At 41.9% G+C, this 23,665-nt stretch overlaps 1 protein-coding gene across 1 annotated transcript in view; it reads left to right on the top strand.

Moving 5' to 3' along the window:
* Positions 1-23,665, top strand: part of COP1 (COP1 E3 ubiquitin ligase) — a gene marked incomplete at its 5' end in the record, with an annotated part of 172,595 nt that overhangs the window by 50,907 nt on the left and 98,023 nt on the right. Inside the window, 3 exons of the mRNA XM_038758162.1 lie at positions 1,455-1,531; positions 11,747-11,804; positions 20,490-20,604. Coding sequence (XP_038614090.1) covers positions 1,455-1,531; positions 11,747-11,804; positions 20,490-20,604 — 250 coding nt within the window. The remainder of the gene's footprint in view (positions 1-1,454; positions 1,532-11,746; positions 11,805-20,489; positions 20,605-23,665) is intronic.

Below are 23,665 nucleotides of genomic sequence, written 5' to 3'. Positions count from 1 at the left end.
TCTCTTTTGTAAAAATAACGAACCTGATAACTTAGAGTAATCAGCTGCCAAATTCATTATATCAGAATTTTTCTGCTTTGGTCTACAGCTAAAGGCCTGGTTTTCTGAAGCAGAATTGTGCCTGTTACTTGATTTTACTGCCATTTTCATGCTGTGCTGATTAGCCCAATGTAGGTTAGCCAGATCAGGTGGTACTTTTAATAATCTATAATACCGTTCTGCCTGATAATACATTTTTACTGGAAACTTCACATAGACTGTAGCTTATATTAATTACATTTCAGACATACATACATAATAAAAATGAGAGTACTTTGTCAGAAAGGTTCACTTTAATTGTTTAAGTAAGAAAGACTGTTGAAAAGGATATTTTCTGGCCTTTGATGACCAGTTGGAAGAGTTTATACTCCCATCAACCAGAAGGAAATCTTTCAATTCAGGAAGTATTATTTTCCAATATTTTCCATAATAATAACCATAGTAATGCCTGGTATAAAATTTATTTTTCACTGTAAAAACAAATAAGGCCGTAATGTGCCATGCTGTCTCATTTCCAAGTAACAGTAAGCTACAGTGTTCTATTCATATCAATAGACTTTTATGAACAGTTAACGTTCCCAAATGTTCATGAGTTGAAAAGGGGATTTTTTGAAAATTTTATGTGCTAGATGATTTGTTCATCATTCATAAAGTGTACCATGAAGTCTCTTGCTAAAATTAATTGCCTTGCATTTGGTACTTATTCAAATTAGGTGTATATTGGATGTTTTTATTAGTAATGACCCCGCTCACCATAGATTAGTTTTTATTGTTTGCGGGAAACTGTATCCCTGAGGGAGAACCCCCCCCCCCCCCCCCCCCCCCGCCCCCCAACTCACCCTTCCCCCCACCCGCATGTAAAAGTAATTCAACTGATCTGCAGATTGACGTTTTGTTCACATAGCATGCAACTGTCTGGCAAAAACAGCTAAAAGAACTAATGCTGGCCTAGTGGTAGATCTAGGAAATGAATAAATTTCTTTTTCCTTTCATGAATGGATTTTTCTGTGACACTATTACATTAGTTTCTGGGGTAGAAACTGGTGGCTGAGTCTTAATATAAAGCTGGGATAGGAGTACTGGGAATTCTGTATAAGAATTCTTCCTTCTGAGGAACATGGGAGGCAAGACATGTCTCAAATCCAAGGCAGTTAATATTTAGGATTGAACATTTTAGTTTTTTGACTGTGTAATTATTGTAATTATCCATCACTGTTTAAGAGTACAATTAGGGAGAAAGAGGAAAGGGGACCAGCAAGTTTTAAGTTCCTTGGGGAGAGAAAGAAAAACGGTTGTGTTGGGTGTTGTCCAGGACCATATTCCAAATCTCTTTATTTTCAAGGTGTCCTTTTGTATCTGTGTGTCTGTGTGTGTTTGCGTGTGTGATTTGTAATTCAGTTCTTTTGTGTTTTCAGGAAATGAGTGGCTTGTACTCCCCTGTCAGTGAGGATAGTACCGTGCCTCAGTTTGAAGCTCCCTCTCCGTCACACAGGTATACAAGTTCGAGCTCTCGGTTGCTCAGGATTTATTTTACAGAGCACACGTGTGGTACTTGAGTGTACGAAACCCCAGAGAAAGTACTTCTAAGTAAGATTTAAAAATAAGATTCAGATGGCCCATCTGTTTTCATAGTGTGCTGTATGTTCATGCCAGGAACAGCTAGGGAAAGGTGGACTGTGGTGTGGTGGATCCACAGCTGGAGTAAAGGTCTAGTCCTGATGGATGCTTTGAAGCATTTGGAGGTCAAAATGTCAAGTGGATGACCTTCAGAATCCACAGAAAGCCCCCAGTGCTGGAAATGAAAGGTTAAATCGAAATGCCTCATCTGAGTTTGAAGCATTACGCGGTTAATTGTTACTGTGCTCACAAACGTGAGAAGTGGATCAAAGAAAATTGAGTGACCCAACCCGGGGCTGTAGTTGCCGAGCAAAGTCTGGACCGGTGTCTGGAGTGGTCCGGCCAGGGCTGGAGGAGCCTGCAGGCCTGCGGAGTGCTTTGCACTTGCCCAAGCCGAACCCTGGCCAAGCAGCCAAGGGGCCCAGATTGAGTTGGCCCCCAAATTCCAATCAGGATGGCTTTGCAAGGTTTGATCTGCTCCCACATCCGGAGAGCTGCTCACTGATGGAGTGGGCAGGGGGTCTCACTGCTGAATCCCAGTCCCAGAAGGCCCCTGGGCTTACAGAATTAACCGTGGATCCCTCCCTGGAGGTGCAGTGGCCTCTAAGCCTGCCTTCTGGCCCTGTTATAAACCCATCAGATCCACAGGCCAGGACATTGCTCTGTCCCCATGCCAGTTACATTGTCAGATTTTATAAATGTAATCATCTCATTGACTGCTCACCACACTGTGCCTGAAGTGCTGTTTCCTTAGTTGAGAGATGGTATGATGTCTTTACTTTGAGGACTTTGGAGTATAGTTAAGTCTAAGTGGACCTTTCTGCGTACTAAAGGAGTTCAATTTGTAGTTTAAGCTTAAATGGCTATATTCTGTACCTCTTGTCATAAACAAAATCCTATGACATCCATCCTCCATCCTTTTCTAATAAATAGAAGAGCAAAATTATGGAGGCAGTGTGGGCTAGTGGAAGGAGCATGGCCCTGAGGGTCAGGAGACCCCGACACTATTCTGGCTCTGCCACTTGCCTGCTGGATGACCTGGGCCAAATCATTTAACTTCTCTGAGCCTCAGTTTCCTTCTTTATAAACTGGGGACAAAATGCCTGTGCCCCCTCTCCCTTAGACCGTGAACCCCCCATGGCACAGGAGCTATGTCACAGGTGCCCACTCCGTGGCATTAGCTTAGCCCCCATAGTGTTTCGAGTAGGAAGGATAACATGACTAGCCCACCCCACCTTTGGATTTGAAAATGAAAATGATTTTCCAGGTGGGGTTGGAGACCTCGTAGGGGTCAGTTTCTCCGCAGCAAGAGCAGGAACTAAGCACAGGCTGGGGTCGTTGTGGCGCACAGCGGGTGGGGACCTGGGCCAAGCTGAGATCCTCTTGGTGTGCACAGGTGCCGGGATCTCCAGGGTGAGCTGGGCCCAAAGCCGGCTGCAAGTCGGGCGGGATGCCCCGGCAGCATAATTTCTGTGATGCTTTGGGACATGCGAGCGGATCTGGGAGAGCCCTCAGGGTGGGAGGGGGAGAGAGCTGCTCACTTCTAGCCCGGGTGCCTGGTCAGGATCAGAGGTAAGGCAGTGAAGGGAGGTCTCGCACCTCCTTTTGCACCTCTTACTTCCTCTTTCTTCCCCTCCATCTCCCTCCTTACTTACTTCCTCTCTCTACCATTCCCTCCCTCGCTCTCCACTTCATCCTCCCCTGCTCTCAGTGCCCTGTCCCCTCACACTGCCTTTGTAAAGGCATTGTAAAAGCTTCATAAGATTCGTTAGTTGAGGCAAAAGAGATAACTATACGAGCCACTGTTCACACTAAGCGTGACAACACAACAACAGACAACCTTTCTGTGTGCACAACATGGCCTGGACTGTGGGTCCTGCATTAGGACTCACACACCTACACATGGATGAATCTCACCATCTACAGTGTTTTCTGATGTGAAGGATAGTTTTACATACGCACTGTCATCATCAACATTATGGAAATGGGGAATATAATTGCTTGATCCTTTGTCTTCAGAGGAGTAGGTGGCTATTCTGTCAAATTCTTCATTGTCAGGTCAGTCTTCAGAGACTAAAGGAAACTTGTTTTGAAAGTTTTTTAAGAGAATGCATCGTTTGTTGATGTTTGGAATCTTCTGGCTACCATAAATTGGATTTAATTTAGAATCCAAAATAGCCAAGTTTCATAAAATGAATGATTTAAGAGGAAAAAATATCCAAAAGGCTTTTGAATACTCTTCTTAAATTCAGGTTGTATCTTTTTAATTTTCTTCCCAACATTTGCTCGCTCATCCTTTTAGGTGAGAAACATTAAATTTAGATTCCTAATATTTCTTTTTTAGAAACATGATTTGAATTATGCATCTAAGTGAGATTTGTTTATGACTGACTCTGGGTTATCTCTTTAATGAGGAGAGGTAGAGAGTATGAATTAAATTCTCATTTTAGCTATTTATTTTTGCTATTTATTTGGATGAACATTCAAGTAGCAGAATGAACAGATTGGAGTTTGACTTTTCATTTGTTTAGCTCCCCTCTGGAAGATTGTGCAAACCTCAGCAAATTGTCCCAGAGGGGAAGCACAGCAGTGGGGAGAATCAAGGAGTCTAGATAAATTGGGACCTGGTTAATTCCATCTCTGTAAAATAGTGTTGGCTGACCTGAGAGATAATCTTTCTTTTAAAAGTCTCTTCAAAGCACAACCATAATATCTGATTAATTTGTATGTATTTTTTCCCCGGGATTCTAAATTCTTAAATTACAAAACCACTTTCCCATTCTGTCCTGGTGGTGAATAGCTCAGACTGCTTCAACTTGCTCCTTCCTACTACATATCTTTATGTGGGCTTTGCCTTTCTTGGGTTTAATCCACAGTAGGCCAAGCTTCATCATTTGGGATCCTTGTCTTTTGGATAAATTTATTTTTCACTTAAATTGTTCACTGTGGCTTTACAGTGTTTGGAGAGATTGTTAGCCAGCTTTGGGATTTGCCTGTTGATCTCCCATTTCATATTCTTTTAGTTGCCTCCTTTATATTTATTCTGCTCTTAGGACCCATCTTTGATTTTTTTTTTTCTCCTTTTGGGCAAGGGTGCAGTGAGTGACATGTCAGATTTGACTTATAGTTTGCTGAGTTTCCTAATAGAAATTGACCCTGTGTAATGAAAACCTTGCCACTGCCTTCGTTTTTACATTCAATGACAGTTTAAACCTTTCTCTTAAAAAATATACAAATTGCAATCTAATATTTCAGCTCCTTGGAATGGTAAAGTCACCTAGCCACAATCCATTCATCAGGGGCTTTCCCATCACACTATTAGAGTTGGAGGGAGATCAGACCTGTCATTCTTAGTCCTCTGAGCTAAGAAATACCCTTTTAGAAATTTTGCCAATATTGCTTCTTCCAAAGGCAGTTAAACAGTAGATCCAGGGATGTCTCATCTCTCAAAACTCTTTGCGTGACATTTACTTTTTTCTTTTGCCAACAGTTAAGTTTTTCCCCTAAGGAAACTCCCCTCAAAGGAAAACCTCTCCTTGAAAATTCCGTCCTCAATCGCCTCCTCTTTTCAAAAAAACATCTTCAGAGAGGAGTCTCCCAGTAACAGATGTTAAAGAAAGAACAAAAATTAGGACCATAAGACTCTGTCTACTACTCATCCCCTTCCTAACTCTCTGCGAAAAGAGGAGATGTGCCTTATTCTGACAGAAATTTTGTAGAAAGAACCTTTTTTTCTCACTGCACACTTGGTAGAAGTGCAGAGAAGCAGCGTGGCTCAGTGGAAAGAGCCTGGGCTTTGGAGTCAGAGGTCATGGGTTCATATCCTGGCTCTGCCAGTTGTCAGCTGTGTGACTTTAGGCAAGTCACTTAAATTCTCTGTGCCTCAGTTCCTTCATCTGTAAAATGGGGATTAAGACTGTGAGCCCCCCGTGGGACAACCTGGTCACCATGTAACCTCCCCAGTGCTTAGAACAGTGTTTTGCACATAGTAAGCACATAATAAATGCCATCATCATCATTATTATTATTATTAGAAATCACATTGATCTACCCCAAACCCAAGGATGATATTAGCCAAGCCCCGCCATACCTTTTCAAAAAAACACCCTCTCTATCTGTCGTCTTTAGAGGCTGGGTCTGCCAACCTGGCTTTAGGGGGACACATCCATCATCATCATCATCATCATCATCAATCGTATTTATTGAGCGCTTACTATGTGCAGAGCACTGTACTAAGCGCTTGGGAAGTACAAATTGGCAACATATAGAGACAGTCCCTACCCAACAGTGGGCTCACAGTCTAAAAGGGGGAGACAGAGAACAAAACCAAACATACTAACAAAATAAAATAAATAGAATAGATATGTACAAATAAAATAAATAAATAAATAAATAGACCAGGCAATCATCATTAGAGAAGCAGTATGGTCTAGTGGTTAGAACCCAGGCCTGGGCGTCAGAAGGACCTGCATTCTCATTCCAGCTCCACCACTTGTCTGCCCAGTGACCATGGGCAAGTCACTTCAGTTCTCACTTCTTCACTTCACTTTCCCTCATCTGCAAAATGGCAATTGAGACTGTGAGCCCCATATGAGACAGGGACTGTGTCCAGCCCGATTTCCTTGTATATACGCCAGTGCTTAGTACAGTGCCCGGCACATAGGAAGCACTGAACAAATACCAAAATTACTGTTATTCAGTGGGAGCACTATTCACTGGTGAAAGTGACTTCGTTTCACTAAGAGTAAGGCATCCTGACAGATGAATGGAAGCCAACTCTTGACATTTCATTGGATCCAAGAAACATACCATCTTTGACCCAAAAAATGGTACATGATGCTAAAAGTCAAGGCAGGTCCAAATATGAAACACATATTACAGCCGTATAGTGTCCTTTTTTCTTCATTAGGTAATCAAAGGAAAAAGACGTGGAAGTCAGGTTAGGAAAGTTGCCAAAAGCATGCAGTGTCCTGATTGACTAGGTAATGGATCTCTCTAAAGGCCTCAAGGTATTTAGCTTGGACAGTCTTTATTTTGTGGTCAAAACAATCACATTCAGTATGACACCACACATCCCACACTCAGCCAGGGTATTTCCAGAATCTCCTGAGGAGTATCCCTCATGGGAACATATCTAAATGTAAAAAGGCAGGCCAACTTCTCATTTTGAGCTTAGGGGCGAAGTTGGGTTGCAGCATTGACTGGATATAGCTTTGGGGGCAGGGTGGAAAAAGAGGAAGACAATGCACAGAAGGAGGAAGTCGAGCAGGCAAGGGAGAGAAAAGTAAGAGGTCACTTGAGATTGTCTCTCTTCTACTGTGACCGGTTCCTTCACGTAGGTTCTCAGCCCTGAAATTTTCTACAGGACCGAGACTGGTAGGTCATTCTCAGTAGGGCACCCCGTCGTCATCGTCACTCTCCCAGGTGTCAAGTACACTGCTTGGTCCGCAGTAGGAATAGCCACTCGATGAATTAACTTTGCCTGCTGTGAGCCACCATCTCATCCTCCTCCTTCGTCTTCCTATGACACTTAGTGGTCGGTCATCATTGGGCCGCAGGGCTGGAGGCTGCCGTGGCCGCTAGACATGAGGCCCGGAGCCGGTGAGCCGTGCCTGGGACACTGTCTACCTGTGGCTGCCGTCTGTGCATTTACCACACAACTTGGGGGTCATTCTCGCACCCTGCCCGGTGCCCAAGGGAAAGAGCCGGCCCCTGCCCCGTCCCACCCCCACCTTGCCTTGTGTTTCGCCACCAGCACCCGGGCTGGATTCGGCTCTCATCCCCTTCCCTCATGCTCAAGGTGGTCAGCCATCTGCCCTCTCTTTCTGTGCTGCTTCTGCTCCTTGCTGATGGCCACAGCCGGTCGGAGGAGCCCGAGGCAGCCCACCCATGTAGGTACCAAGGCATGGGTTGAGAGTCACCTCAGTCTGACCCACCACCCATAAAAGATGATGGGCGGTGGGTCTTCCGCTTCTAGACTGTGAGCCCACTGTTGGGTAGAGACCATCTCTATGTGTTGACAACTTGTACTTCCCAAGCGCTTAGTACAGTGCTCTGCACACAGTAAGCACTCAATAAATGCGATTGATTGATTGATAGGAGCCCCATGTCTCCCTGGATTTGTTTATCAGGATGGCACAACTTGGTACGGGGAGCTAACAGCTGAATATCGAGGTCAGTGATTGGCCCTACTGAGAGCTCACCTACTCTAGGAGGCCTTCCCAGACTGAGCACCTTCCTTCCTCTCCTCCTCGTCCCCGTCTCCACCCCCCCATCTTACCTCCTTCCCTTCCCCACAGCACCTGTATATATGTATATATGTTTGTACATATTTGTTACTCTATTTATTTATTTTACTTGTACATATCTATTCTATTTATTTTATTTTGTTAGTATGTTTGGTTTAGTTCTCTGTCTCCCCCTTTTAGACTGTGAGCCCACTGTTGGGTAGGGACTGTCTCTATATGTTGCCAACTTGTACTTCCCAAGCACTTAGTACAGTGCTCTGCACACAGTAAGCGCTCAGTAAATACGATTGATGATGATGATGAAAAGTATGTGAAAATGCAGATTTTACACATAGCTACAGTGCCCTATTAGAATGTAAAACGTCACTGTTCCAATCCATGAATTTCTTGCCATGATGAAATAAATCCATAGTATCAGTTAGGTAAATTTCATTTATTCAGATAGCATTTTATGTATGATTTGTTTATCCGTGATTTGGATTTTATTGCCTATATGTTTAGTTGGTGGATTACAGGCCGACTCAGCACCCCTTTTATGCTTTTAGACTGAATAATCTACTCGATAATTTATTCTTTCAGTTAGGGAGGGTAGATGCTTCTATTAGTCACCAAATGAATATTAATCAAACCTTTGTAAATAGGAGCCTAATCTAAAATTACCAGCAAGCCAATTTTTACAAAAAAAAATCATTGGTCTCAGGGAAGCTGCAGATTTAATATAGATATAGGTTGTGTTTGGAATTGCCTTGCTATTTGTCTTCCGAATAGAAATTGCACCTGCCCTTCCAGAAGCCAAATTAAAGCCCCAAAGAACCGCTAGCTGAACGAGACTAGATGTTCTAAGTCTACTTGTGTTCTGCTAATTGCTTTTGTACCTGCCGCTAACAGCTGCATATTTTTCATTATGTTTCTCAGTCATGCGTCTTGTTCCCCTGTCACTGGCAGAAACTCTTGGTGTTAGCTTCATTGTTTGGGCTGCCCTTATCCTGATTAAAATTCATTGTTCCTGAAAGGACCTGAAGTAGCACATACATTTTTCTGTCCAACAACCTTGTAGAAAATGCTTTTTCCTCTCGTCTACCCGGTCCTCTTTTTCTGTTCAACTTTTATGTCCCCCATCAATTCCTGTTTATTTGACAAAGCCGAGAAAAGCATTAAGCATTTCTTTTTGTCACTTTTATCCCACCATCCCACCACGTTACCTCGGCCCAGAGATTGTACAGATTTGGAAACTCGAAGTTCAGAAAAATGAGGTGACTTCATCGAAGTCATAAACACCTCAACGAAAGGATTAAAACTTTTAGACTGTGATCCCACTGTTGGGTAGGGACTGTCTCTATATGTTGCCAACTTGTACTTCCCAAGCGCTTAGTACAGTGCTCTGCACACAGTAAGCGCTCAATAAATACGATTGATTGATTGATTAAAACTATGCTCTTCCCATTCTTGATCCAGTGCTCTCTTTGTTAAACTGTGTTACCTCCTGTTTGTTCTTGTTTCTTGGTGCATGCTATAATAAAAAAACAGGTGAAAATGCTTTTTCATATATAGTATGCAGATATGCCCTCTCTATTGACTGCAAACATGTTTCCTAGCCTATCGTCCAATGATGGGATATTTCATATTAAAAATCTTAAAAGATCCCAAATGTGGAATGCCGTGAGATCTGTCAGTGTAAGCACTGTTCAAATTCTCTCTCAGGGTTAGGTCCTTGATCAGAGTGATGTGTGTTTTAGGCTTTCTAATTTAAATATGTATTGAAAGTTATGTGGCACTCCCCACCCTCACAGCTCTCCTCCTAGAGGCCTTCTCCAAGCCCTCATTTCCTCTTCTCCCATTCCCTTCTACATCGCTCTTGCAATTGAATTTCCCCCCTCTATTCACCCTTCCCTCAGCCCCACAGCACCTATGTACATATCCATAATGTGTTTATTTGTAGTAATGTCTGTCTCCCCCTCTAGACTCTAAGCTCATAATAAGAATAAGAATAATAATAATGGTATTTGTTACACACTTCCTATGTGCAAAGCACTGTTCAAAGCGCTGGGGGGATACAAAGTGATAATGTTCTCCCACGTGGGGCTCACAGTCTTTATCCCCATTTTACAGATGAGGGAACCGAGGCACAGAGAAGTGAAGTGACTTGCCCAAAGTCACACAGCTGACAAGTGCTGAAGTTGGGATTAGAACCCTCTGACTCCCAAGGCCGTGCTCTTTCCACTGAGCCACATTGCTTCTATTGTGACGGGGACCTTCATTGTGACAGGGACCGTGTCTACCAACTCTGTTAAATTGTCTCCTCCCAAGTGTTTAGTACAGTGCTCTGCACACAGTAAGCACTCAAGAAATATGATTGAGATGGTGGTGCAGTAGTCCCACTATACACACAGGATTGTCACCATCACTGCTCAGCATTCTTGCCAGGGAGTTCTGAATCAGAAGATCTGGGAAGTTTTCTAGCCTTAGAAATCGCTTTGTTCTGTTGGCCTCTAAATGTGCACATCCACATGTAGGTTTAAAAACATATTTTTTTCCCAAGTGTTGATAAGATTGAAATCAGTTAGTGTAAAGGGACAGAGCACTCTTGAAAGCCTGCCGATTTAGGAGTTGTTCTGGTTCACCAGTCCCTGCTTGCCAAAAGTCTAGGCTGACAGCGGTGTTCCAGTAAATGTCAGTACTGTTGATGGGTAGCAGGAAGGATGAGCATTATGACTGTTTCAACATCTGCTAACCCAAAAATAAACTCCAATAGAGGATCATCATTTTCACATATTAACCCTTACATACTTTGGAACTTTAAAACTCCAGAGCAGTGAAAATAGAAGCAGATGAAATAAAGATCGCATAATTAGAAAAAAGTGGTATTTTCCTTTTTTTAAATCTCTGGGTGACTATCATTTTAAAAATCCAGGTATATTTTTGTTTGAAGCACGCTGAAATTTTTGGCATACATGGCCTTTTCTCCTTCACCATTTTACTGTTCTTTTGGAAGAAATGAGTCTGGAGGAGGAACTTATGGGGAAAGAGAGGCAGAAACTAGTCAGGCCTAGAGGATGTTAGAGGATGGTGAGAAATAATCTAAGGGGCCAGAAGGGTGATACAGTTATTCAGATACAAAGGTGGGAATAGGATATAATAAGAAGTGCAGTTGTTGCATTCACTCTCAAACTTCCATTTTTCAAACTAAATCAAGGATAACTCATTCATTTATGTATAACAATGAAATCACAACAAAAAAGATTCTGTATGTAATGGTCCAGCCTTGCAAATAATTACTGTTCCTATTACCAGCGTTCCTACAAAAATCACAAGAGTTGGCAGTATTTGCTTCCTTCTCTGACAGCAGCTGTGGTGGCGGAATAGATTGAACTCGAACATCTCTCTTTGTGCCCTGCCTCCTATCGTTCCTTCCACCCTCCACCATCACCTTCCTCCGTCCTCCCCTTCCCTCCCCTTTCCACACCTTTCCCTGTATGAATCTTTTTAAAGTCACTATCTTCACACTGTGAGAACAGAGGGGCTACAGAGCAATGCAAGTGGGGAGTATTTCTACCTTTTGATTTTTCAGATGGTTTATTGGGCACCCAGGTGTGTCATAAATATGTGGGGATTTTTTATGGGCTGGAAGGAACGGGACTTTAAGATGACTATATTTTAGATATATCGTAAACCGCTAGGCAACACATGTTCCCGCTTCTGCATAATAAATCTTGATGTTTCCAGATTATGTAGCGTATTTTAAAAACCCTGATTTTGGCAGAAGGGGGCGGGGGGAAATCAGGCGGAAACAAAATACTATCTTATTTTGTTGTATTGATTGATAATTTCTGTCTCTCTTGCAGTAGTATTATTGATTCTACGGAATATAGCCAACCTCCAGGTTTCAGTGGCAGCTCTCAGGTAAGGTGATGCCCCTAACAGCTGTTTCCTCCGGGGAGGGAGACTGCAGGAATGTCAGAAGTAGATGGACTCTATTCCTCTACTTAGCTCCAACCTTTGCTCTCGGGTACTCACAGATTTGATCATAGGATAGTTTTTTCATCTTCGAGTACTTAATACCCTCAGGCGGGATAATACTTAACTAGTACCAGCAAAAAATGGATGAGCGTAATCTCAAAGTCAGTTAGAATATAAACTTGCTTACAGCAAACCCATGATTATTCATGGGTTTAGAATTTGTGATTGTTTGACTTGAGATTTTATTGTACAATGTTATAAAATCAATACTAATCATAAAAATTAGCCGAGGAAATGGCTGTCACGGTGGGGGTATTGTTGCAAAGCCATATTGGGAGTGGGTGGGTAAAGGGATGGCAGCTGAGACGGTGAGCCCGTCTTCTAGACTGTGAGCCTGTTGTTGGGTAGGAACCGTCTCTATATGTTCCCGATTTGTACTTCCCAAGCGCTTAGTAGAGTGTTCTGCACATAGTAAGCGCTCAATAAATACGATTGAATGAATGAATGAATGAGAGCAAAGCAACAGGGAGAAAAAGTGAAGGAGAAGAGACTGATTAGGATGAGTGGATTGTGTTGGGTGATCAGAGAATAAATTGCAGTTAATTGGAGAAAGCTTCCCAAAGGCAGTGGGCTTTGGCTGCCATTTCCTGCAGGTGTGGAAGCAATGTGGTTGGTAAGAATAGGAAAGTATTGAGCATCTTGCTGTGGGCAGATCCCTGTTAGGAACATAATACAACTAAAGTAAATGACAGTTCCTGCCCTTGATTTTTCCAATCTAAACCCATATCTAGTAAAAACGTATTTCCTATTTGAGTAGCCACTCAATAAATGCTGTCAGGGCTTAGTTGAGAGAAGAGAGGGTGAATTAATTGTGCATGAGGCTGGCTCGGCTGTGATGGATTGCTGAACTGCCCTGGCAGAATCAGCTAACAGCCTCGACAAGTGGCAGAGATTTCAACTAGCAGCTGGTGGTTATAGTAAAAAAAGAAAAAGAATTTGTTATTTCAGAAAAAGGTGTACCTTGCTAGTTAAAGCTACATTTACTTTGCAAGACTACTAACGGGAAAGAATTGTTGGGAGGTGAGACTTTCTAATTGCTCTGTCATGTTATGGTCTTGGGCCCCAGGCAAGAGATTTAAGTCAGGAAGAAAAAATAAAAAAAAAAACAAAAACCTGAACTGCAAGTCTCAGGAAAATCCCCAATTATCCACCTATCGCTTCATAGCTACATATCTTCAATTCCTTTTCTTCCACTTACCTAGAGGTCCAGTCTGATGTTTCAGGCAGCATCGTAGAGAAAATTCTCTTCTGATTGTTTTGTCTTCTGTTTAAAAAAAAATCGCAGGGAGCATTTTGCTGCAGTAAAATTATATAAGCATTGAATTGATTACTAGGCTAGACTATTTTCCAAAGGAATTTTTTTGAAGGGCTTCATGAATTCTTTCCTTCTTCATGGTTTTAACCTGTTGGACAAAAGTTGAATTGTCTTTCCCACAGAGCAGACATTGAAATTCTCTTTGATGGTTAGTTAATTTCTGAATTAAGAAATGACGTTTTCCCTTCCATTTGGAATGCCTGAGGTTAGGCACGGATGGTATCCTCATGCTTCAGAGTTGGAAGGATTCTTCAAGAGAGGCTGAAGTTGTGCCACATCTCCCCACTCCAGTCTTTACTTCACTCTGCTGCCTGGATCATTTTTCTAGAAAAAAAAACTTCCATTCACATCTCCTCACTCCTTAAAAACCTCCAGTGGTTGTGCACCCACCTCCGCGTCAAACAGAAACTCTTTGCCCTTGGTTTTACAGCACTCAATCAGTTTGCCCCCTCGTTGATTTCCTACTTCACCTCAGCCTGCACACTTCACTCTTCCTTCCCCAACCTACTTGCCTATCTCATTGCTGACCCCTTGCCCACATCATCATCATCATCAATAGTATTTATTGAGCGCTTACTATGTGCAGAGCACTGTACTAAGCACTTGGGAAGTACAAATTGGCAACATATAGAGACAGTCCCTACCCAACAGTGGGCTCACAGTCTAAAAGGGGGAGACAGAGAACAAAACCAAACATACTAACAAAATAAAATAAATAGGATAGATATGTACAAGAAAAATAAATAAATAAATGGAGTAATAAATATGTACAAACATATATAAATATGTACAAACATCCTCCCTTTGGCCTGGAAATCCCTCTCCCTTCATATTCAACAGGTCACCATACTCCCCACCTTCGAAGCCATGTTAAAATCACATCTCTTCCAGGAGGCCTTCCCCAACTAAGCCCTCATTTCCCTGATTCCGTCTCCCTGCCCTGTTTCCTAGGCACTTGACTTGGTATCCTTTAAGCATTTGATATTCACCCACTCTCAGCCGCACAGCACTTATGTACATATCCATAATTTTAATGCCTGTCTCCCTTCTAGACTATAAACTCCTGTGGGCAGGGAATGGGTGTACCAACTCTTTTGTACTGTACTCTCCCAAGCGCAATGCATCATTATCATCAAAGGTATTGAATGCTTACTGAGCATCTAAAGTTCCAAAGTTGTTTTTGTCATTATTATTATTCCCTTCCTAGGAGTTAGCTACTAAACCTCTCTTAATTGCTAAATCTGGTCAAAGTTGCTTTGGATACTACTGGTTGAATACACTATAGGCTATTTGCTTTTCAGTCATGCAAGTTTAAGTGAAGGAAGTTGAAAATGCATTTGGGCACTCAGATTCCATTTTTCACAAGTGAAATGGGTTTAATTAGTGTAAAGTGAGTCTGGAAAGAAAGGGAGGTTAGCATTTAATTGAAATGAGCCGGATCAGCATTTAGACAGCAGAATTAACAGAATTGGTTTGTATGCCTGGTTTGTGTATAGCTAGTATTTAACAACTCCCAGTGAGTGCTTTGTAAATTGGCTCAATAAAGTACTATTGAAAATTACAGTAAATTGTTGTTGCATTGGGTGTGTTCAAGCAATAAGAAGGTTATTAATCACTTAGAAAATAAATTATAAAGATATCAGGAAAATAGAAATATACAGAATAAACTCTCAAATCTCTGAAAAGATTGAGACCCATCTTATTTCAAATATTTTAAAAATATGTTTCAGATAATGACAGATCTCTTTCAAATCATTCTGAAAGTCAGAGTATTCCTAGGGCTATTTTGAGCACCACCCCTCTATCAGAAATGGGACTTTTCTAGGCTGGAAAAGTGTGTTTTGTTTTGAAGAAATCAGTTCAGCCACAAAGTTTCAAAAGATCAGGACCAACAATTAAAGGGTATGAAAGCACCGATTAATGGGGGAAATGGAAAATAACCCAATAAAGTGGAAGTTGGATAACTGTCCTGAGAGGTAAAAAGAGTTGCTGTTAAAAAAGGATGTGCAGTTGTCTAGTAGGTTCCTTTGAATACCATTCTGAGTGATAGGATTAAACAAAGCAAATAAATTCTGGACCTGTTGGTGAAATAATTAAATGTGGGATGAATGGAAAGCCTTTTCAAAGAGAGAAACGACTGTGTTAAAGACCGTAGAAACTTACTGCAGGAGGTGGCACTGACCTGTCAGCGCTGACAGACAAGAGGGAAGTTAAAATAGGCTTTTCATCTCTGAGTCGATAAAATTTCAATGGATTTTTTTTTCCCAGCAACTTAGGTGCTGGGGATTGGGCCAGACTTGTGAAAGTCCATCTTCTATAGGGCTTAGAAGCCAGTGGAACAGCCAGGCGATCTCAACGGAGGCATTTTCAACAAATTATCTTCAGATAACTGGGAGAAAAATGTGCCTTGAATTTTGAATGTGTTCAGATTAGCATCTGGCTAACACACCTCCGCGAAGGCCAGTCTCTGGGATGCACCTGGCGGTACTTGGGTTTCTGATCACATTCAAGGCACATTCTTGAACTGAAGCACGGTCAGCAGGAGGCTGGAGTGATTGCTGTATGATAGATGCAGCCAGCTTGAGGCTGAACCACTTACATTGTGGTAGGTCCAATTTGCTGAGGCTGAAGCACTTAGCTCCTGGCTGGTGTAATTAACATAAAAATGGCAGCTTTGACTGGGAAAGTACCATCTTCATAAATTCTAAGTGTTTAGAGCATTGTTGTCAAAAATCAGCCACAAAGCAGAGGTGCTTAAAGTGTGGTAGGAGCCCCCATATAGGATTTTCAAGACAATCAGCACAAGTTAAGTTACTTAGGACGCAGGCCCAGTCTACATAAAGTTTCTATCAACATTGTGCTGACATATATAGATGGCTAGTAGCATTCGTCTCTGCGCTTGCCCCAGCCCCGATCAGAAAAGTAGTCTGTCGGTTGTTCTGAAGGAGAAGGCAGCATAGTATTTTCTTATTGGAAACTATTTTTAATCAATATCAGTTTTTAAGAGTGGATTTTGGGTGCGGTAAGAATGTGGAGCAAATGTGGAAGGCAGCTGTTTGAGTGAGTAAAGAAACCTGGAGTTTGCCTCTGCCTCTCCACGGCTCCGAGTAATTTATATCATCTTACCTTTCCTGAAGTGAAAGAAGCCAAGTACTCACGAGTCCCCCAGATTCAGTTCTCATAGTAAAACAGAATTGGCCTGGGGTGGGAAAAGAAGTTGTAGCTGATTCTACTTCCTTTGGCCCATCAGTGAAAAGACACTTGATGAGAGCATGTCAGCACAAATCTAAAACTGAGCAGTGCAATTCCTCCCGGAAAAGCCTCCCTTCATTAAGCCACATCCCTCCTCTTTGAGTTCTACTAAAAAGTGTCCTCCTTCAAAAAGTGTACTTTGAAGGTTTACCCCCTCCCCGGCTCCAATTTTCTCAGGCATATATGACCCAAAGAGCTCCCTAATACAGTGTCCTGTATTTATCTTGTTGTCATTTGTGTTGGCATAAATATAATCAATTTATGTGCACTGTCTCCCCCCTTAAATTGTAATATTCTTGAGGGCAGGATCCTTTACCTGTCTTTGCCCCTAATATAATTGTCAGGCAATGTAAGGTGCTCAGTACTACTGATACTGATGTTTTCTTAATAGCATTTAGATTATTGTGTAGAGGGGCAGTAGAGAAGAGATTGCTTTATGGTTCAGTGCGTTGCACACCAAATTTCATTTCCTCTCATTTGGTCCCTGGAAAACAAGTTGGGTGATTATGAGTACTGGTAACTGGTGATAATAGTAGCAGCAATAATAGAAAAGGTATTTATTGAGGGCCCCATAGCACAGTGAGACACAGTCCTTGTCAACATGGAGTTTTCATTCTAATAGGAGAGACAAATATATTTACAAATAGAATTAGCAGAATAAATAGACTGCACAGTTAGTCATGCAGATATGTGTACGTGCTGAGGAGAGTGTAATTAAATAGGTAACTGCTAGAAGTAGATTGGGGTGATTTGGGATTTTGAGGTGCATGTCTATCATCCTTTTCCTAATAGAGCTAATAGCCCTATTTGTGACTGTCCAACAGACATTCTTTACTTGGTTGTTGCATAATTTCTGACATTAAACATAGACAAAAACAAAGTTCTCCTAATTGGGAACACTAATCATTACTTCAGTGTCTGTCTGTTTCTAAAGGGCTGGTTGCCATTGTACATATTATGAATCCTGGGTCACAATGTGTGGTAGCTAATTCAGTTAGATTATGCCTGGTAACCTCAGATGGTATGCTGTATTTTATTTTGACTTTAGTCTTACATTTCATCGACTGTTATCATAAATCAGGCCATCTCATGAATTGTTGAGTCCTTTAAGAGTACCAGGGCAAGAGTTCTTTGATTTTAAATTTTGGATTCTGGCTTAAATTTTTAGCTGATTGTCTTAAGCTTTCCATGACTGGCTTACTAGGGTTCTGGTGTTCATTATTCTAATGTTACACTGCGAAAAACAGTATTTGTTCCTCCTTAGCCTGAGGATTAGGTTTAAAATATTTGTTTTTTTCTTTAATTGGAAACCCAATGTTATCTTTGCTTTGTTCGGTTGCCTATATGAATCTTGCATTAAAATCATGGCATTGCCCCTGGAAGTCCAAATAGATAGTGTTATGGGCTCTTTAATAATATTATGTGCTTCATTCAATTATTAGTTTGTCTTTGAAGTTGGCCTGTGAAACCTGTGTGTTTTCCTAACTGTTGATTTGCTTCATTAGGTTGTACAGTGGCTTGGGATTTGTAACTGGTGCCATGTAAACAATACAAATTCTGTTAGTTTTTCATTTTAGCTTGTTTAACTTCAAGGATTAGTTTAGAAGTTGTGCATTTGAATGTTTGTTTTGGGCATTTGTCAAAAGTACAAGGAGTTAAGTGCTTTCAACTTGATTTAGTTAGGCTAGTAGTTAGTGGATTTGATCTGAGTCTGTTAGGTTGTCATTAATTCCGTTGTGTTGTACTCTCAAAGTGCTTAATGCAGTGCTCTGCATATAGCACTCAATAAATACAATTGATTGATTACCTTTTTTTTTTACAAAGAATGAGAGTATTTGATCATTGCTTTTACACTGTCCGCTAATTGCTCAGACAGCATATGGGAAGGGGTAGTCTTCATTGAGTGATTCACCTCTGTTTTCGATTTAAACCCATTTTAGGTATTCAGTTTCTTGGGTTGTCATGATACTTTAAAGACTCCCCTCAACCCCCCGAATCTAAGTAATGAGAATCAATCTATGGTTGTGTACCTGACACGTTGAATTGGTTCTATTAACTTTTTAGTGTATTTTGACATACATTTACAACAGATAGGGGTAGGACCCTTTCAGTTATCAATTCAGCCTCCACTGAGGATCCAGTAGGGCACCTTTAATATTACTGAAGTGAACTTAGCAGGAGTAAAGTTTTCAAAGTCATCCGTCCATCTGTGGAGTAGGGGATAACATTGCTCTAGCCAGTGGAGAAGTTTTTGGCCATTTTCTTCTAGAATTAAAACAAAGAGATTCATTCATTCATTCAATCGTATCTGTTGAGCACTTACTGTGTGCAGAGCACTGTACTAAGCGCTTGGGAAGTATAAGTTGGCAACATATAGAGACGGTCCCTACCCAACAGTGGGCTCACAGTCTAGAAGGGGGAGACAGAGAACAAAACATATTAACAAAATAAGATAAATAGAATAAATTTGTATAAATAAATAAATAGAGTAATAAATGCATACAAACATATATACAGGTGCTGTGGGGAGGGGAAGGAGGTAAGGCGGGGGGGAGGGGGAGGAAGGGGACAGGAAGGAGGGGGCTTAGTCTGGGAAGGCCTCCAATGAACCATAGCATTGCCCTTAGCCGTTATTTCTAGCTGTACTTGTGATTTGCTTTCAAGGGGCCCTTCCTAAGCATATTTTCACCAGTGAATATTATTTGCGGAAATAATCAATTTTGGAAAATGTAGATTGCACATATGAGAGAATCATTGAATGAATTCTAATCCCTGCTCCGCCATTTGTCTGCTGTGTGACCTTGAAGTCTACCTTAGCATTGTAAGTGAAATCTTTTGCTTTGAAAACACTGGTTCCAAATGCTAGGAGCAGGTCACTTTTGCTGCAGTACTCTCATAAAGTAGCACAACTTTTGTTGTAAGCCTGGATTAAAATATGAAAGACAGCACAAAACTTGCAGTCAACCTCCAGATAACAGATAACATTTATTTCCACTAGAGCCATGCACCTGCAATCCAAAGGCCCTGGGATTAAGGCGTGAGGGTGCTGATGCAAAGAATTCCTTTTGCAATGTCATCACCTCCTCTCTTGTTTTCAATGTGCTTTCTTTTAAAGGGAAGAAATGTGGAAAAGACAAGTAATTCTTTCCCTCAGTGCCATAAAACATTGTGACAGTGGATTTAATTCATCATTCCACCCTAGTTGGAGTATTGAGCCATTTTCTGTTGCTTTGCATTTTTGCCCAGAAAAAAATGATCGATATAGAAAATTATTCTGCGATGATACGGCTGGCTGTATCAGAATTGTAGGAACCTTGTTTGATCCTTTTCCCTTTTCCATTGAAGGAAACAGGGTGGTGCTCTAGATCCAGTCACATTTACCCTGTTGCACACAGCCACACTCAGAGACAAAACAAGGAATCTGGGAGCTGGTGTCAGGATATAAAACTAATCCTGCAGAAAAAGCTTTCAAATGAGCAGGCAACCTCATCAAAAGCACTGTGATTATAGCCTATGCACTGTGATTTTGATTTGGAAGTACACACACCGAAAATATGGATCAACATTTAGTCTGAAGAAGACTGAGGGTCGGAGCACGTGTACACCTTTCAAAACCAGTGGTCACCACTGGTGGCCGAGAGCTGAATGCTCTCATTTAATTCTACCACCTAGGCAGTACTTTCCAATGAAGTAAGCCTAGTCGGTAAGGGAAGAAAATGAAGTGAGGAAAGAGTTAGTAAGGATCAGTACCCAGACCAACTGAAAATCCTTAGAGCAGATGTAGAGTCTAACTGTCTTTATAGCTAGGAGTCCTGGTAGAGTAGATCTAGAGCAGTTCTCCCAATGACAGTGTCATGCCATGCCATTAAAAGTCAAGCTGTGTCCTTCACACGTAAGGGGATTGTTCAGGCTGTGGTGCAGAGTTTGCATGCACCCAACCGAGGTGGCCACATTTTCTTTCTTTTGGAATAAATACTCCTTTCCTCACGATCCCTTCCCAGACAAAGAAGCAGCCGTGGTACAACAGCACGTTAGCATCACGGAGGAAGCGACTCACGGCACATTTTGAGGACTTGGAGCAGTGCTACTTTTCCACAAGGATGTCACGTGTCTCAGGTATGAATCCTCTGCCTTAAACAAGCAGAACGCCTGTTTTCAGTGGGCCGCACATCTCCAGAGTCAACTTCTGTGATAGGGGACCATAAGACCATAAAACCAGAACTTGCTTTTGCGGCCCTACTCATCATCATCATCATCATCAATCGTATTTATTGAGCGCTTACTATGTGCAGAGTAAGCACTCGGGAAGTACAAATTGGCAACATATAGAGACAGTCCCTATCCAACAGTGGGCTCACAGTCTAATCCATTCACAGCTTGTAAATAGGTAACTTTTTTTTTCTTTTAATCCCATTCACACTTATTTTCTTCAGTGTTCCCCCTTATTTTTCCAGTTGGGAATTTTAAAAATCTTTAGAACTGGGCTGCAAAAGGATACAGCGAAAACTGCCCGGACCAAGCAGAAATGAGTTTTTCTCTTACTGCTTCATCGTATTAAGATGAACTCTCTCACGGGTCAGATTTTCCAGACAAAACTCAGCTCGCCACTCTGTTGGCCATTGTCATTTTGGACTCGGTTTTTTGATACCGCCTCGAGTGCATCGTTGTTTGGGTGGTTTGTGTTCATGCTCATTGGTAAAATTGCCTTCGGGGGGAGACAAGGGTGGAAATACCATGAATTTATATAGTGCCTTACCCCGGAGGAACATAAACTGGGATTGGTGTACAAGTTTAGCTGAAATTAATGGTAAACAGTTTTTACAAATGAAAAACATATTTTTATTTTATTGTTTGGGAATTGAGCCCTTAGCTTCTGCCAGCTGTAATAGTCTGTAAACTACATCATGAAGCTGATAAATTGAAAGTGGCCGGGATCCTACATTCTGACTGGCAGAGATCTCTTGTTAACCTATTTATCCCGTGCTTGCCTGCATGGTGCTGAAACAAAACCCAGCTTGAAAAAGAATAGTGGGGGCGAGCAGAGAATGTGGTTTCAGTGTTTGTAAAACCTAGCAAGTAGCCAGCAGCCCTTTTGTTGAAGGCCAGTGGTGATCAATGCCGGTTTCATGTATTTTACTCCTTGAATTCTCTGGGACGTTGGGGCCTGTAGTCAATGCTAGGTTTAGAGTCAAACTCTGGCAAGGGTTTCCAACTCCAGGAATATACCACAGTCCACAAGTCTGTCTTGCCCTGATCACAAAATGTGTACTTCTGGCAAGCATATTGATGAAGTTAATTACCTTTGTAGCCTACCACCTAACACTGTACCAAAGGACAGCGTGGCTCAGTGGAAAGAGCACGGGCTTTGGAGTCAGAGGCCATGGGTTCAAATCCCGGCTCCACCAATTGTCAGCTGTGTGACTTTGGGCAAGTCACTTCACTTCTCTGTGCCTGTTACCTCATCTGTAAAATTAAGATTACGACTGTGAGCCCCAAGTGGGACAACCTGATCACCTTGTAACCTCCCCAGCGCTTACAACAGTGCTTTGCACATAGTAAGCACTTAATAAATGCCATTATTATTATTATCTCTGCCTCCACTCCCCCAACTTTCTGTTTAAATCACATCAAAAAGTAGCTTCCACCAGAGTGTAAGTGGGAATGGGGGCAAATCTCCCTTGCTCACAAGAAAAAATAGGTTATGGAAAGAGGAGGAGAATGGATAAAGAGGCATTCAAGAGGGAAAGATCCACCAAAATACCTGAAGACCAACTTGCTCGTCACATCAAGGACAAACTGAAACTGGAGCTTGGGGGTGTGCAATGAAAACAATGGGAGGGGTGTATAAGAAGAAAGCTTTTTTATAGTCAAAAGATTGAAGAGATTTTACAAAAGACCCACAAAATGTGAGTACAGTTTGAAGATCTCCCCACCCCCACGCCTTACTGAAAAAAGGCTCCAAAATACGTTAGGTCACTATTGTTTGGGAATGACATATTCTATGCAAAAATTCAATTTTCATGGCTCTCTACCCACAAATGAGGGAAGGGCAGCAGGGTTTGCTTCCCGGATAAGACCGTGCCGTTTCCTTTGGTGGTTAACTCATTCAGCAGGAAGAAGCATTCTCTGGGCCCACTCCACTGGTAAATCTAGCGGATGGACAAGCATTTTGACCTGAACCATGTTATTGTTGACATGCGAGGCAAGACCAAGCCAAAAGAGAAATTTCTTGTTTTATCCCAGCTTCATTCAGTTCAGGAAAGTTGAGTTTCAGACGCTGGTGATTATACATCAAGTTTCATAAAAAAAAGGTAGGGTGCGATTGAACTTGGCTGCTCTCCAAAATAATCATAGTCTCACGTCTTTCTTTGCAGTAAGTTTTTCCATGCCTATCCTTTCAAAGCCCATTTCCACGAGCTCACTGAGAAACCAGCCCTCCTCTTGGCCTTCAGAATAGCAGACTAAACCCCATCGAACCTCATCCAACTTTTCGTTTCTTTTAACACCAATTTCCGTGGTTGAGCCATGTTGAAAAGAACGGTGGTTTAAGCAGCTGTCTAACTGCATTTCTCATTGTCATTTCAGAGGAGGCCTCCAAATTCAAGGTCATGTTAAGGTGAATGTAGCAGAGGATATATCTGAAAGATGTGCTAGCCCTAAACTGTGCTAACACAGGTTTTCAGGGCAACATAGTTTTCCCCACTAGAAATTCTTTTGGATTTGAGAAGTTGAATTTTCATAATATGGCCCACCCTCGATTGTCAGCAGTACGAGGGAACAGAGGAAGCCTGGATATTGTATAGAGAAGCAGTGTGGCCTAATGAATAGAGTACGGGCCTGAGAGTCAGAAGGACCGGGGTTCTAATCCTGGCTCCACCAACTGTTTGCTGTTTTATCTTGGGCAAGTCACTACTTTTCCATGACTCAGTTTCCTCATCTGTCCAATGCGAATGAAGACTCTGAGCCCCATGTGTGATAGGGCCTTAGCCCTGTAGCAGCAGGAAGGAGAAGAGGAGTTTAGGCCCGGCCCAGATAATACATGCTTTGGAGCAATTTTGGCTCCATTCTGAGCAATGGGGAATGATCTTTACTTAGATTTAAAGGTGTAAAGAAGTGAGACTAGATTAATATCCATCTGGTTTGTGGAGTGTTGTGCACTCCTGAGGAGGGTGCAGTG

The sequence above is a fragment of the Tachyglossus aculeatus genome, chromosome 16, assembly GCF_015852505.1.
Source record: "Tachyglossus aculeatus isolate mTacAcu1 chromosome 16, mTacAcu1.pri, whole genome shotgun sequence".
In the NCBI taxonomy this organism is placed as follows: domain Eukaryota; kingdom Metazoa; phylum Chordata; class Mammalia; order Monotremata; family Tachyglossidae; genus Tachyglossus; species Tachyglossus aculeatus.
The sequence above is the reverse complement of the archived record's forward strand: the minus strand, read 5'-3'. Positions and strand labels throughout refer to the sequence as shown.